The sequence below is a fragment of the Papaver somniferum genome, unplaced genomic scaffold (genome assembly GCF_003573695.1).
Source record: "Papaver somniferum cultivar HN1 unplaced genomic scaffold, ASM357369v1 unplaced-scaffold_81, whole genome shotgun sequence".
Classification (NCBI taxonomy): domain Eukaryota; kingdom Viridiplantae; phylum Streptophyta; class Magnoliopsida; order Ranunculales; family Papaveraceae; genus Papaver; species Papaver somniferum.
Window position 1 is genome coordinate 3383727 of NW_020651082.1, and position 11599 is coordinate 3395325.

Genomic DNA, 11599 nt, shown 5'->3' on the forward strand with positions numbered 1-11599 from the left:
GGCCGGCACCTTCTCCGAGAAGATATCTTCCATTTTTATCGGCCTGAAGCTCTACTCTGATGTGTATAAACACGTATTGATCCTCCCTTCAAGTTGGCATATCGAAGTCCCCCTTCCTATCCCATAAAACTCGGCTTCCAACTACTCAGATAATCTTCACGCGAAAAGAATTATTTTCCCGCCATTTCTGGTTTTTAAATGATGAAGAAAGGGGGGGGCCCCTATCCAGTGTAGGGGTTCCTTTAGCAGCTTCCTTAAGGGGTGTCCTGGGGTGCCCCTTATCCAAACCGGGGGTCCGAATAGCAAGTGTCCTCCGGGTGCTTTCCTACAACTTTTCGAGCCAATTTTTTCCAAAAATGTTTATTGGCCAAAAATGTTTATTGGCAAAAAATACCTACAAATAAATAAAACACCATAATAAGTACAAAAATGAACCCTAACAATATATAAAATCGAGACAAATCGGACGCAAAAATGTGTCTATCAGTCATGGGACCGACTGACGACCGTTTGATGAAAATCCAAGTTGTTTTGAAGAGTTTGAACCTAATATGAGCAAATTAGGTCAAAGAAGATATGTGGGACCGGCTTCCTGCAAGCCAAAGGGCTGACCCTTTTCGGTCAAGATAGCATGCCCATGTCACCATAGTGTTCGTGTCTCAGTCCTGAGAATGCTGGTATTTTCTGGTGTGCGTTTGAGCAACATTTGAGAAAATATGAAGAAATCAGGGTTTTGTTCAAACAGAGGATCTTCATAAAATGAAGGAAATAATAATAATAATAATAATAATAATAATAATAATAATAAAATAAGGGATTCTAAGGTGTTGGATCGGCCACGGCTAGGGCATGGCCGGCCGGCTAATAAGCCCGGTCCCGCGACATCTATCCTAATTTTACATTATTTCCATGATGTGAAGGAAATATCATGAAACTAAAGAGTTTGTTGATACGAAGGAAATAATAATAATAAAATAATGAGTTACAAGGTGTGGGACCGGCCACGGCTAGGGCATGGTCGGCCGGCTAGTAAGCCCGGTCCCGCGACACCGTTCCTAATTTTATATTATTTCCATGATGTGAAGGAAATATCATAGAACTAAAGAGTTTGTTGAAACGAAGAAGTTTCCATGAGATGAAGGAAATAATAATAATAAAATAAAGAGTTACAAATTATGGTACTGGCCACAGTTAGGGCATGGTCGGCCGGCTAGTAAGCCCGGTCCTACGACATCTTTCCTAATTTTATATTATTTTCATGATGTGAAGGAAATATCATGACACTAAGGAGTTTGTTGAAACGAAGGAGTTTTCATGATATGAAGTAAATAATAGTAATAAAATAAGGAATTACAAGGTGTAGGACCGGCCACGGCTGGGGCATGGTCGGCCGGCTAGTAAGCCCGGTTCCGTGACACCCTTCCTAATTTTATATTATTTCCATGATGTGAATCAGATATTATGAAACTAAGGAGTTTCCATGAGATGAAGGAAATAATAATAATAATAAATTAAGGAGTTACAAGGTGTGGGACCGGCCACGGATAGGGAATGGTCGGCCGGCTAGTAGCCCGGTCCCGCGATACCTTTCCTAATTTTATATTATTTCCATGATGTGAAGGAAATATCATGAAACTAAGGAGTTTTTTGAAACGAATGAGTTTTCATGATATGAAGGAAATAATAATAATAAAATAAGGAATTACAAGGTCTGAGACCTGCCACGGTTAGGGCATAGCCGGCCGGCTAGTAGGCCCGGTTCCGCCACACCTTTCCTAATTTTATATTATTTTCATCATGCGAAGGAAATACGATGAAACTGAGGAGTTTTGCTAAAATGAAGGAATTTGCTCAAATGAAGGATTTTCATGAGATCAAAGAAAAATAATAAAATAAAGGAAGAGGCGTGGGAGCATCACGAAGTTGGGACGATCACTTGCAGGACAATTCTTTTCTGCTGGTGCATGAAGAACATAAGACGCAAGAGAACAGTCGTTCATCAACAGCTACAACGACAAACACCAGTGGATCGTATAGCTATAGTGACAGTTTTCATTTATCGTTCTCTGTAACAGCTGGTTTGTGACAAACATAAGTGTTACAAACCCGGTTTTATTAATTTTTCTCCCATTTCATTATTTGTAAACCATCTTTGAGCAATGAAATCAACTTTTGAGCGTGTTTCCAACATGATGATGAGCTAATTCTCCCACAACCAAGGCAATGAGGAAGCTATTTACGCATGAATAATTGGTAACTATTTTGTTTTCTTTAATTTATAATTTATAATTCACGCAATCACTGCTTTTGCAGAGTTTTAAATTGTTTGCATAATTTTCTTAATTAGTTGTGATTCGATCTGATAGGTTATACTTTGTTTAGTCAATTGATAATCTATGCTTAGGGAATACAATTGATATTTGAGAATTTGCCTGATTATTTGTGAGTTAAGAAAATAAGGGACTTAAGAGATAATTAGAGTTTTGGGTTATTTATCATCATTCATTCATGTGTAATAGTAGAATCAGTGTCTTGGTTATTTTTAATATCTTGGAATCAATTTTGCATTAAGTTCTCTTAGTTCTTTTCTAAGTTTTATAAGTATAAAATCTATTGCTTTCACAAGTCTCAACGAATCTTTTACTACAACATCATTGAAAAATACCAGCATTGGCTGTGAATGAGTGGTTAGTAGATAACTAGCGTTAGAGTGCCACACGTCGATACCCGATTGAGTGATTAGTTTAGGCTTTCTCTTTCTTCCTTGTTGCATTAAAGCTGTAGGAAAAACTGGTTTTGAGGTAGAAAATGAATTATTGATGTGTTCTTGGATGCTACGGCAGAGTTACCGATTTTCCGATTTAATTCCATTAAATTCAGTCACGTTTAATCCTAATTCGTACTAAGAATAGTACAATTGGTATTCAATGCCGTTCATTCCTATCTGCGCATCAAATTTGAGCTCAATTTTTTTTTCCTATTCTCACCATGGTTGCTCAAACTTGTAAAGAGCTAACTGATACCACGAATAGACAACAGCTTCAAATCGACAAAATTCAACTTCAACTTGATTCAATGCTGACCAAAGACGATTTCGAAAAAAGGATGCAAGCTAATTTTGAAGCTCAGATGTCAATTTTGACAAAAACAATTCAATCTGAGATGGAAAATCTTTATTCAAGAATTTTTTTTGAACAAGGTGAAAATAGTGAATCTCTGGGTAATCAAACTGGTTTTGCTCATGCTGGTGGTGGACATCGTGTCCTATCTTAATCTGGTGGCCGTGATTTTCACCACCGTCCAGGGAGAATAGATTTTCCACGTTTTGATGGTGACAACCCCAAGAGCTGGATTCATAAATGTAAATACTATTACCAGATGCAAGAGGTACGTTCCAGAGTTCAACAAGGCGGGAATGGCAGCCATACGCCTTGATGGTAAGACAGGTAAATGGTTTGAGAATTTCAGATTGAATAAACATCACATATCCTGGCCAGAATTATCTGAGAATATTTTCTCTCGTTTTGAAAACCATGCTCATGATAATATAGTGGATATCTTTAATAAATTAGCTCAACTTACCACTGTGGAAGCATATTTTGAGGAATTTGAGTATTACAAGGCTTTACTGCTAAGTGTTCATAAGGATTTTCCTGAATCTTATTTCATTGCTAGTTTTATTGGTGGCTTAAAGGAGGAACTAAGAAATTCAGTGCTCATGTTTAATCCTAAAACACTAATGAATGTTTTTTCACTTGCAAGAATGCAAGAGCAAACATTACTTCTCCAACATAAAGCACCTAAACTCTCACCAAAATTTTTCTCCCTCTTTCAATACATTCATACCATTTCCTCAAACTCTCACTCCTCCTAAACCTTCTTATATACCTCCTACTTCATCTACTCCACAATCCATACATAAACCCTCTCTACCGCTACCTCTCAAAAAACTCACTCCTGAGCAGGTGCAAGCCAGAAAGGCATAAGGCCTATGTTTCAATTGTGATGAAACATACCGAAGGGGTCATGTGTGTAAAAAACAGTATTTATGTGTGTTAATTGGGGAGGAAGCTAGGGAATCTGATTCTGGACTAAACACAGAACATGAGACTGATGAGGAGCCCTTAGTGGAAAGTAACATGGAATATCACTAAATGCACTTACAGGCACCACCTCAGCTGATACTATAAGGAATCCTGGTTTTGTCAAGAAGAAAAGCATTTCTATTTTGATTGATACATGCAGCACACATAGCTTCATTGACTCTAGCTTAGCCAAAAGCTTACAATGTTTCATTGAACAAACTGCTAGTCTCCTTGTCACTGTAGCCAATGGGGATAAAAATGTAAGCCCTAGTATTTGTTCTCAATTGGAGTGGTCCATGCAAGGTCACAAGTTTTGTGGAGATTTAATACTTCTTCCCTTAGGGGGCTGTGACATTGTATTGGGTGTTGATTGGCTGAGGAATTTGGGAGATGTCTTATTCAACCATGCCAAGCTTTGTATTACCTTCAAACATAAAGGTAAGAAGATCATATTACAGGGGACAACAACAAAACCATCCTTACACATGATGAGTGGCTCTGTAGTAAAAAGGTTCTTTCAAAAACACTCTCATTGAGTGATTGGTCATCTATTTTCTATTTCTACCACCTATGGTCCATCTCAACCACCTCCACAAATTTCATGTGTGCTTAATCAATTTCATGATGTCTTATCTGAGCCAAATTCCTTCCCACCACAGAGAGAATTGAACCATAAAATTCCTTTAAAACCCAATTCAGTACCTATCAACTTGAGACCCTATAAATTTCCTATATTCAAAAGTCTGTGGTGGAGCAACTGGTACAAGACATGATACTTTATGGTATTATTCAACCTAGTAACAATCCATTTTCCTCTCCAATTCTACTTGTTAAGAAGAAAGATAACTCTTGGAGGTTCTGTGTAGATTATAGAAAGTTGAACATCATTACTATCAAGGACAAATTTCCAATTCCAGTGATTGATGAACTCTTGGATGAATTACATGGCTCCAAATTCTTCACCAAGATTGATTTGAAGTCTGGATATCACCAGATAAGAGTGTACCCCTCTGATATACACAAAACTGCTTTCAGAACCCATCATGGTCATTTTGAGTTCCAAGTGATGCCATTTGTCCTTACAAATACTCTAGCAACATTTCAAGCACTGATGAATAAGGTTTTTCAACCTCATCTTAGAAATTTTATTCTGGTATTCTTTGATGACATACTTATCTACAGTCCTTCCTTGGAAGATCATGTTCTGCATTTGCAAACTACTTTACAAATCCTCAGAGAAAATCAGTTATTTGCAAACTTCTCCAAGTATTATTTTGGGAAGTCTGAACTGGAATATTTGGGAAATATTTTCACTGCCAATGGGGTTAAAGATGATCCTTCTAAAATCTCAGCAATGGTGGATTGGTCTATACCTACAACTATTAAAGATTTAAGAGGATTTTTGGGTCTCACTGGTTATTACAGAAAGTTTGTTAAGTATTATGGACTTCTTTGTAGACCATTGACTGATTTACTTAAAAAAGATTCTTTTCAATGGTCCCCTGCTGCCACTACTACCTTTATTCAGCTCAAGAGTTCCATGACAACTACATCTGTGCTTGCATTGCCTGACTTTACAAAGAAATTTGTGTTGGAAACAGATGCTTGTGATGTGGGAATTGGTGTTGTCCTCATGCAAGACAACAGAGCCATTGCTTTTTACAGCAAATCATTGGGACCAAGAGTTGTTGCTATGTCTATTTATGAGAAGGAGTTGATAGCCATTTTTCAAGCTTTCACTAGATGGAAGCATTACTTACAAGGTACCAAATTCATTATTAAGACAGATCATCAAAGCATTCAATATTTTTTGGAACAAAAGATTTCCACTGTTTTGCAACAAAAATGGCTTATGAAGCTCTTGGGTTATGACTATGAAATTGTGTACAAGAAGGGATCTGATAATAAAGTAGCAGATGCTCTTTCTAGAAGACCTCATGCAGGTGCTTCCTGTCACTCTATCTCTCTTTCAAGTCCAGCTTGGACTCAAGACATTATTGACAGTTATGCTGATGATTCCACAGTTCAGAGTTTAATTGCTCAGCTACTACTAGAACCAAGATTTTGGAATCCATCCACTTTTCAGCAGTAGGGGGACATTCTAGAATGCGTGCCACTTATATTAGAGCCAAATATTACTTCTTCTAGCCTGCAATGAAGAAGGATATTCTATTATTTGTCTCCACTTGTGATGTTTTCCAAAGGCACAGAGGAGAGCATACTTTTCCTGCTGGCTTACTTCAGCCATTGCCCATCCCAGACCATGCATGACAACACATATCAATGGAATTTATTGAAGGATTATCAATGAGTGAAAGAAAGTAATTCATTAAGGTTGTGGTAGACAAACTTACTAAGTACAACCAATTTATTGGGTTGCACCATCCTTATACAGCTGCCTCTGTTGCTAGATAATTTATCTCTCATGTGTTCAAGCTTTATACTTCCATAGTTTCTGACAGAGAAAAAATTTCACTAGTCATTTTTGGCAAGACTTATTCAAGGCTTTGGGTATTCAACTGCATTTAAGAACAACACACCATCCACAGACTGATGGCCAAACTGAAAGGGTCAATTCTTGCCTTGAAAGCTACTTGAGATGTATGTGCAGTCATCAAAAAAAGAAATGGCATCTCTGGATTCCTTTGGATGAGTGGTGGTACAATATCAACTACCACACCAGCTTGAAAATGAGCCCCTTCCAAGCATTCCATGGTTATCTTCCACCACACTTAGCTTTTCCTTCTTGTGCCACAACATCTGTTGCTGCTGTTGAAGACTATATGAAACAGAGTGCTGCTGTCCTTGATATTCTGAAGGAAACCTTGCATAAATCACAAGAGAGGATGAAGTTCTTTGATGATAAGACCAGAACTGATAGAGTGTTTGAGGTGGGTGACAAAGTTTATCTCAAGTTGCAACCTTATAGACAAACTTATATAGCCTTGAGAATAAATCTCAAACTAGCAGCAAAATACTATGACCCTTTCACTATTATCCAGAAGATTGGTGCAGCTGCATACAAACTTCAATTACCAGCAGAGACCAGGATTCATCCAGTTTTCCATGTATCCCAGCTGAAGAAACACATTGGCACTATCCACCATCCTTCTCTACCTGTGCTGGATACTGATGGATCCATCTTGGTCATTCCTGCAGCTGTCTTAGACACCAGAACTATTTTTCGCAATGGTTTTGCTGTTACCCAATTACTCATCAGGTGGACTAATGCTTCTGTGAAGGATGCTACATGGGAAGATGCAGCTCATATTGCCCACCATTTTCCTAAATTCAATCCTTGAGGACAAGGATTCTCTGATGGAGGGGCATTGTCATATGCATTTCCATATGCTAGTTACCATTACTCTGAAGGGTTGCCCTTATCCATTACTGCGGGTGTATACATCTCTTGTCGGTTGTGAATGAGTGGTTAGTAGAGAACCAGCGTTAGAGTGCCACACGTCGATACCCGATTGAGTGATTAGTTTAGGGCTTTCTCTTTCTTCCTTATTGCATTAAAATTGTAGGAAAAACTGGTTTTGAGGTAGAAAATGAATTATTGATGTGTTCTTGGCTGCTAGGGCAGAGTTACCGATGTTCCGATTTAATTCCATTAAATTCAGTCACGTTTAATCCTAATTCGTACTAAGAACATTACACAATCACATTCAGTAGAGGACTTATAGGTTGAAACAAAAAGATTGTGGTGTATTTAGGTACCCCTCGTCTTTTCATATTTCCAACGAGCAAAAGATAAATAGATTAAGTCGAAAAACTTACAAAAACAAAAGCCAAAGCCCATCCCAAAACAAATAGCTAAAATCTTTATAAAAGTATTTTTTAGAAAAATTAATTCAACCTAGTTAATTGAGTCAGGTCGATAATGAGACCTCAAACTCAGAAAATGAAAAGCCAAAAATTATGGAAAATCAATAAATGTAGCCGAGCTTAATTTCTATTATAGGTAAAGGATAAGGCATGACAGATCTTGGCTATAAAAAAAGATCAAATTATTCGAGCTCTGATCTCATACAGAAAGCAATTAAGCAAAACATTAGCATAAAAGCATAAAAATCTTTCGAAATTAAAAAAGAGTGCAAAATGTTAATACTAAATACACGTACTAGAAGAAAAAAATGCAGGATAAACAAGAATGAAAGAGTACAAATTGACGGTTGAAAAGAAATCTATTCAAGATTATAATTTTTGTCATTTGACTCGTCTGAATCATTTTCAACGGCTGCATCACCTGAACCTTCAAGAACAGTAGAGACTTGTTCAGAACTCTCTGGATGAAAAGGCATGAACCGGGATAGAGTAACCCGCTCTTGAATTGCCAGCTGGTCTCAATAGTCTTAAACTGAGAAAACAAGAATGAAAGCTCTATATATTTTGATAGAAACATAGAGCTTTACAAAAGAAACATACAACCAAAAGATTAACTTGAAACTCATTACGGTTTGAATTTTATAGAAAAATTAACGTCACCATGTGATGGTAATTATATCATTCCAACCATATCGTTGGATCCTTTCCCCATGATATATGTACGTTCAGGTTCTTCTACATATACAAGGACATCAGTATAATACTTCTTACCAGATTATCACTCTATTAACTATTCCTTATCAACTTTATCACTCTAGAGGGAGAGCGAGAGTCCAGAGATAAATTTAATCGAGGAGGCGCTCTTATACACAAAATTGTTTGCCATGTAGTAAAGTAGATTTCAAATCCCTCGGATAGTGCCTCAAGCTCCGCTGCAACGTGCTGTGGCATCAGCTATCTCCGGTGAACTAACCAAGCATTAATTGTTTTTCATTCTTTCCAAGGGACATTTACTCATAAGCATGCGATGAAAAAAAAGAGTCGCACGATTTAGACAGAGTTGCCTGCTTTTTTTTATTGTAAATCCGTCAAGTGAGTGAGTGGCTCAAGTTATGACTTAAGTTCGACCGCGCCTTGACAATCCATGACATTCCAGCCTACCTAAAGAAGAACACTGAGTCCGTCCCTGTGTGCGCTCCTAGTCGCAATCACACGCAAAAATATATCTTCTCGAGAAACATGTGAGAAATGTCGCTAAAATCTGGCACACAAATACAGATATCAAGTACCAATAAATTGACAGGCTGTTTTACTAATTCACTTACAGTAATATTTACCTTGAGTTTATCAAGTCGTGCACTGGTAGAAGATATCGGAATCCGTCGCACGATTTTTTCCTTTGATCGATTAAATATGCCGTACATTGTTAATTGGTTATTGAAATACAACATGATTTTTTGTGTGAGTCTTTTAAATATTAAAATACGTTGTACATTGTTAATTAAAATATTGGAATACATCGTAGATTTTTTGCCTATATAATGAGCAATGTATGGAGTCTCCAAGATCCATCCATTAAGTAAAACTAGTAAATCACTAGAGGAAGATGTCGTTAACTAGAGGAAGATCTCCTGGTTTCTTTGCAATCATCATATGTCTCTTTGTTTCTCTTGGTAAGATTTGCACGTACGCTTATTAGCTTTCCATTTCGTTGGTTCATTAGTTTGCTCATATTTTTTTTTCCAAATGGTTGCACATTTAGATATATAACGTTATCTGTGCACTATATCTATAGGGACGGCGTCAGCATGGATGAGCATCTGCGTACCTGGAGATATCTACTTGGACTCAACCGGAAGGGCACCACTTCCGGCGGGGACAACTTGCACGTATTGTACAGATTGGTGTGATGCGCAATGTTCGATCTTGGGACTTCCACAGGTAGATTATGGGTGCCGTCTAGAGACGAATAACGATATTAAATGCAGGTGTTGCTGTGGAAGCTCACCGCCATCACCATCCTCTCCCCCATCGCTACCCCGTCCTCCTCCTGCACCTCAAGCCGAGTCCGAATTTCACGGAGGTTATCCACATGAATATAATATATGCACGACTGGACAGACATATCTTGTACTTGTGCATACTAATGGAACAGAATGCCTTCGTGAATCTAAGTGTGAGCAAGGGTGCAAAGATGTAAAGCTTTCAATGGCAAGAAAGGAGTGTGTAGCAGGTGGTTATACTTATCCTCCTCCAGCTACGTATACATGGCGTGAGCAGTGTTGTTGTGAAACTCCTTCACCTCCACCTCCATCACCACCTCCACCACCCCCACAATGTACCCCTAGTTGTCCAACAGAGTTCACCATGCAAGTACGAGGAGGCCAGAAACCATGCAAGTACGTGTTATCACCAGGACCATCAGTATCGGCAAGTTCACATGGCGATTTTGCTTCATTATTATTCCCAGCAATATATAGTGAATAATTATGTGGTTAAACTAATATCCTGGTATTGCAAGCAAGCTGCAATTGGAGTAAGCGGCATGCATGTAGCAATAACCAACACGGAGTACTTTCGTCATTTTATTTGAGTATTTTATTTTCTTTGAATGTCGGTTGATATATGATGGTGTTTGTATCTATCGTATTGCTTTATAACGAAAAATCATGTTGAAATTATTAGTTCCATATTGTTGGGTTATCTAAGATCTTGCAGTTTATAATTTTTTAGGAACTCTCCACTCATTACCAATTGATTTTGAGTTGGATGCTCGTATTCTAACTGACATGGTATCAGAGTAGAGTTGACCACACCTTTACTCTCCCATCACCCACCCGGTTTATGAGAACAAATTCTTGTAGTTTGGGTTTTTATAAGATGGTGTGAAAATAATCATACCGACTTGCGCGGAAAAGATCTGTGTTGGTTTTTTAGAAAGTAAATTAGGACTAAGTTTCGTCGAAAGATAATGTGAAACAAATCATATGGACTATGCGGAAAAGATCTTTGCCTTTGACTTTCTAGAAAGGAAATTAGGACTAAGTTTCCTCCATAGATGTAATCCGGTATAGACACTTGTGCTTTGTCCATTAGAAACAGACTACATTAAATTTGTATGATTCAGTGATATATAAAAACGGTAATTCCACGATAAATTTGTGGATTATTGATGGAGGGGGAATTATGAAAGATAAACCTATTATTTTCCTATTATTGTTGTATTTTATTTATGCTGTTTTAGTGAAAAATAATTAAAATTCCAATTTATTATTTAGAGTATAATTCTAGAAGAGTCTAGAAATTTATTTTGAGATATATATAAGGAGCTCCAAAAACGAAAATTGGGAGACTTTTTTGATTAATAAAATTATTTCGTTATTGTTAAACTTGGTTTAACTATATCCTGATTTTTAGGGATAATTGTTGTTTAATACTCAGGTTAGACCAATACTAGGTTTTGGTCTAACATTTGTTCAACATTAGTGCCTGGTACCTGACTGGACGTTGACCCACGTTGATTGCCTTAAATCTTGACTTCTGTTAAGGAAAATTAAAAAATTATTAAAAAATTTATATACAATATATTTAGTTATTTACTAAACAAGTTTACTTTCACACCCTTCAATTTATTAATATTTACATAATAGTCATTCAGTAAGCCTAAAGAACAACAAAACTAAATC

The 11599-nt window shown here is 37.3% G+C and overlaps 2 protein-coding genes across 2 annotated transcripts; both read left to right on the top strand.

The window, feature by feature from the left end:
- The first annotated feature begins 6775 nt into the window (after positions 1–6775).
- Positions 6776–7387, top strand: LOC113345192. The gene has a single exon (XM_026589004.1). The coding sequence runs from the start codon at positions 6776–6778 to the stop codon at positions 7385–7387; it is 612 nt and encodes a 203-aa protein (XP_026444789.1).
- A 2132-nt stretch (positions 7388–9519) lies between these two features.
- Positions 9520–10487, top strand: LOC113345363. The gene is made up of 2 exons (XM_026589136.1): positions 9520–9586; positions 9709–10487. The coding sequence occupies exons 1-2, from the start codon at positions 9520–9522 to the stop codon at positions 10398–10400; spliced, it is 759 nt and encodes a 252-aa protein (XP_026444921.1). The 3' UTR covers positions 10401–10487.
- Positions 10488–11599: the final 1112 nt, after the last annotated feature.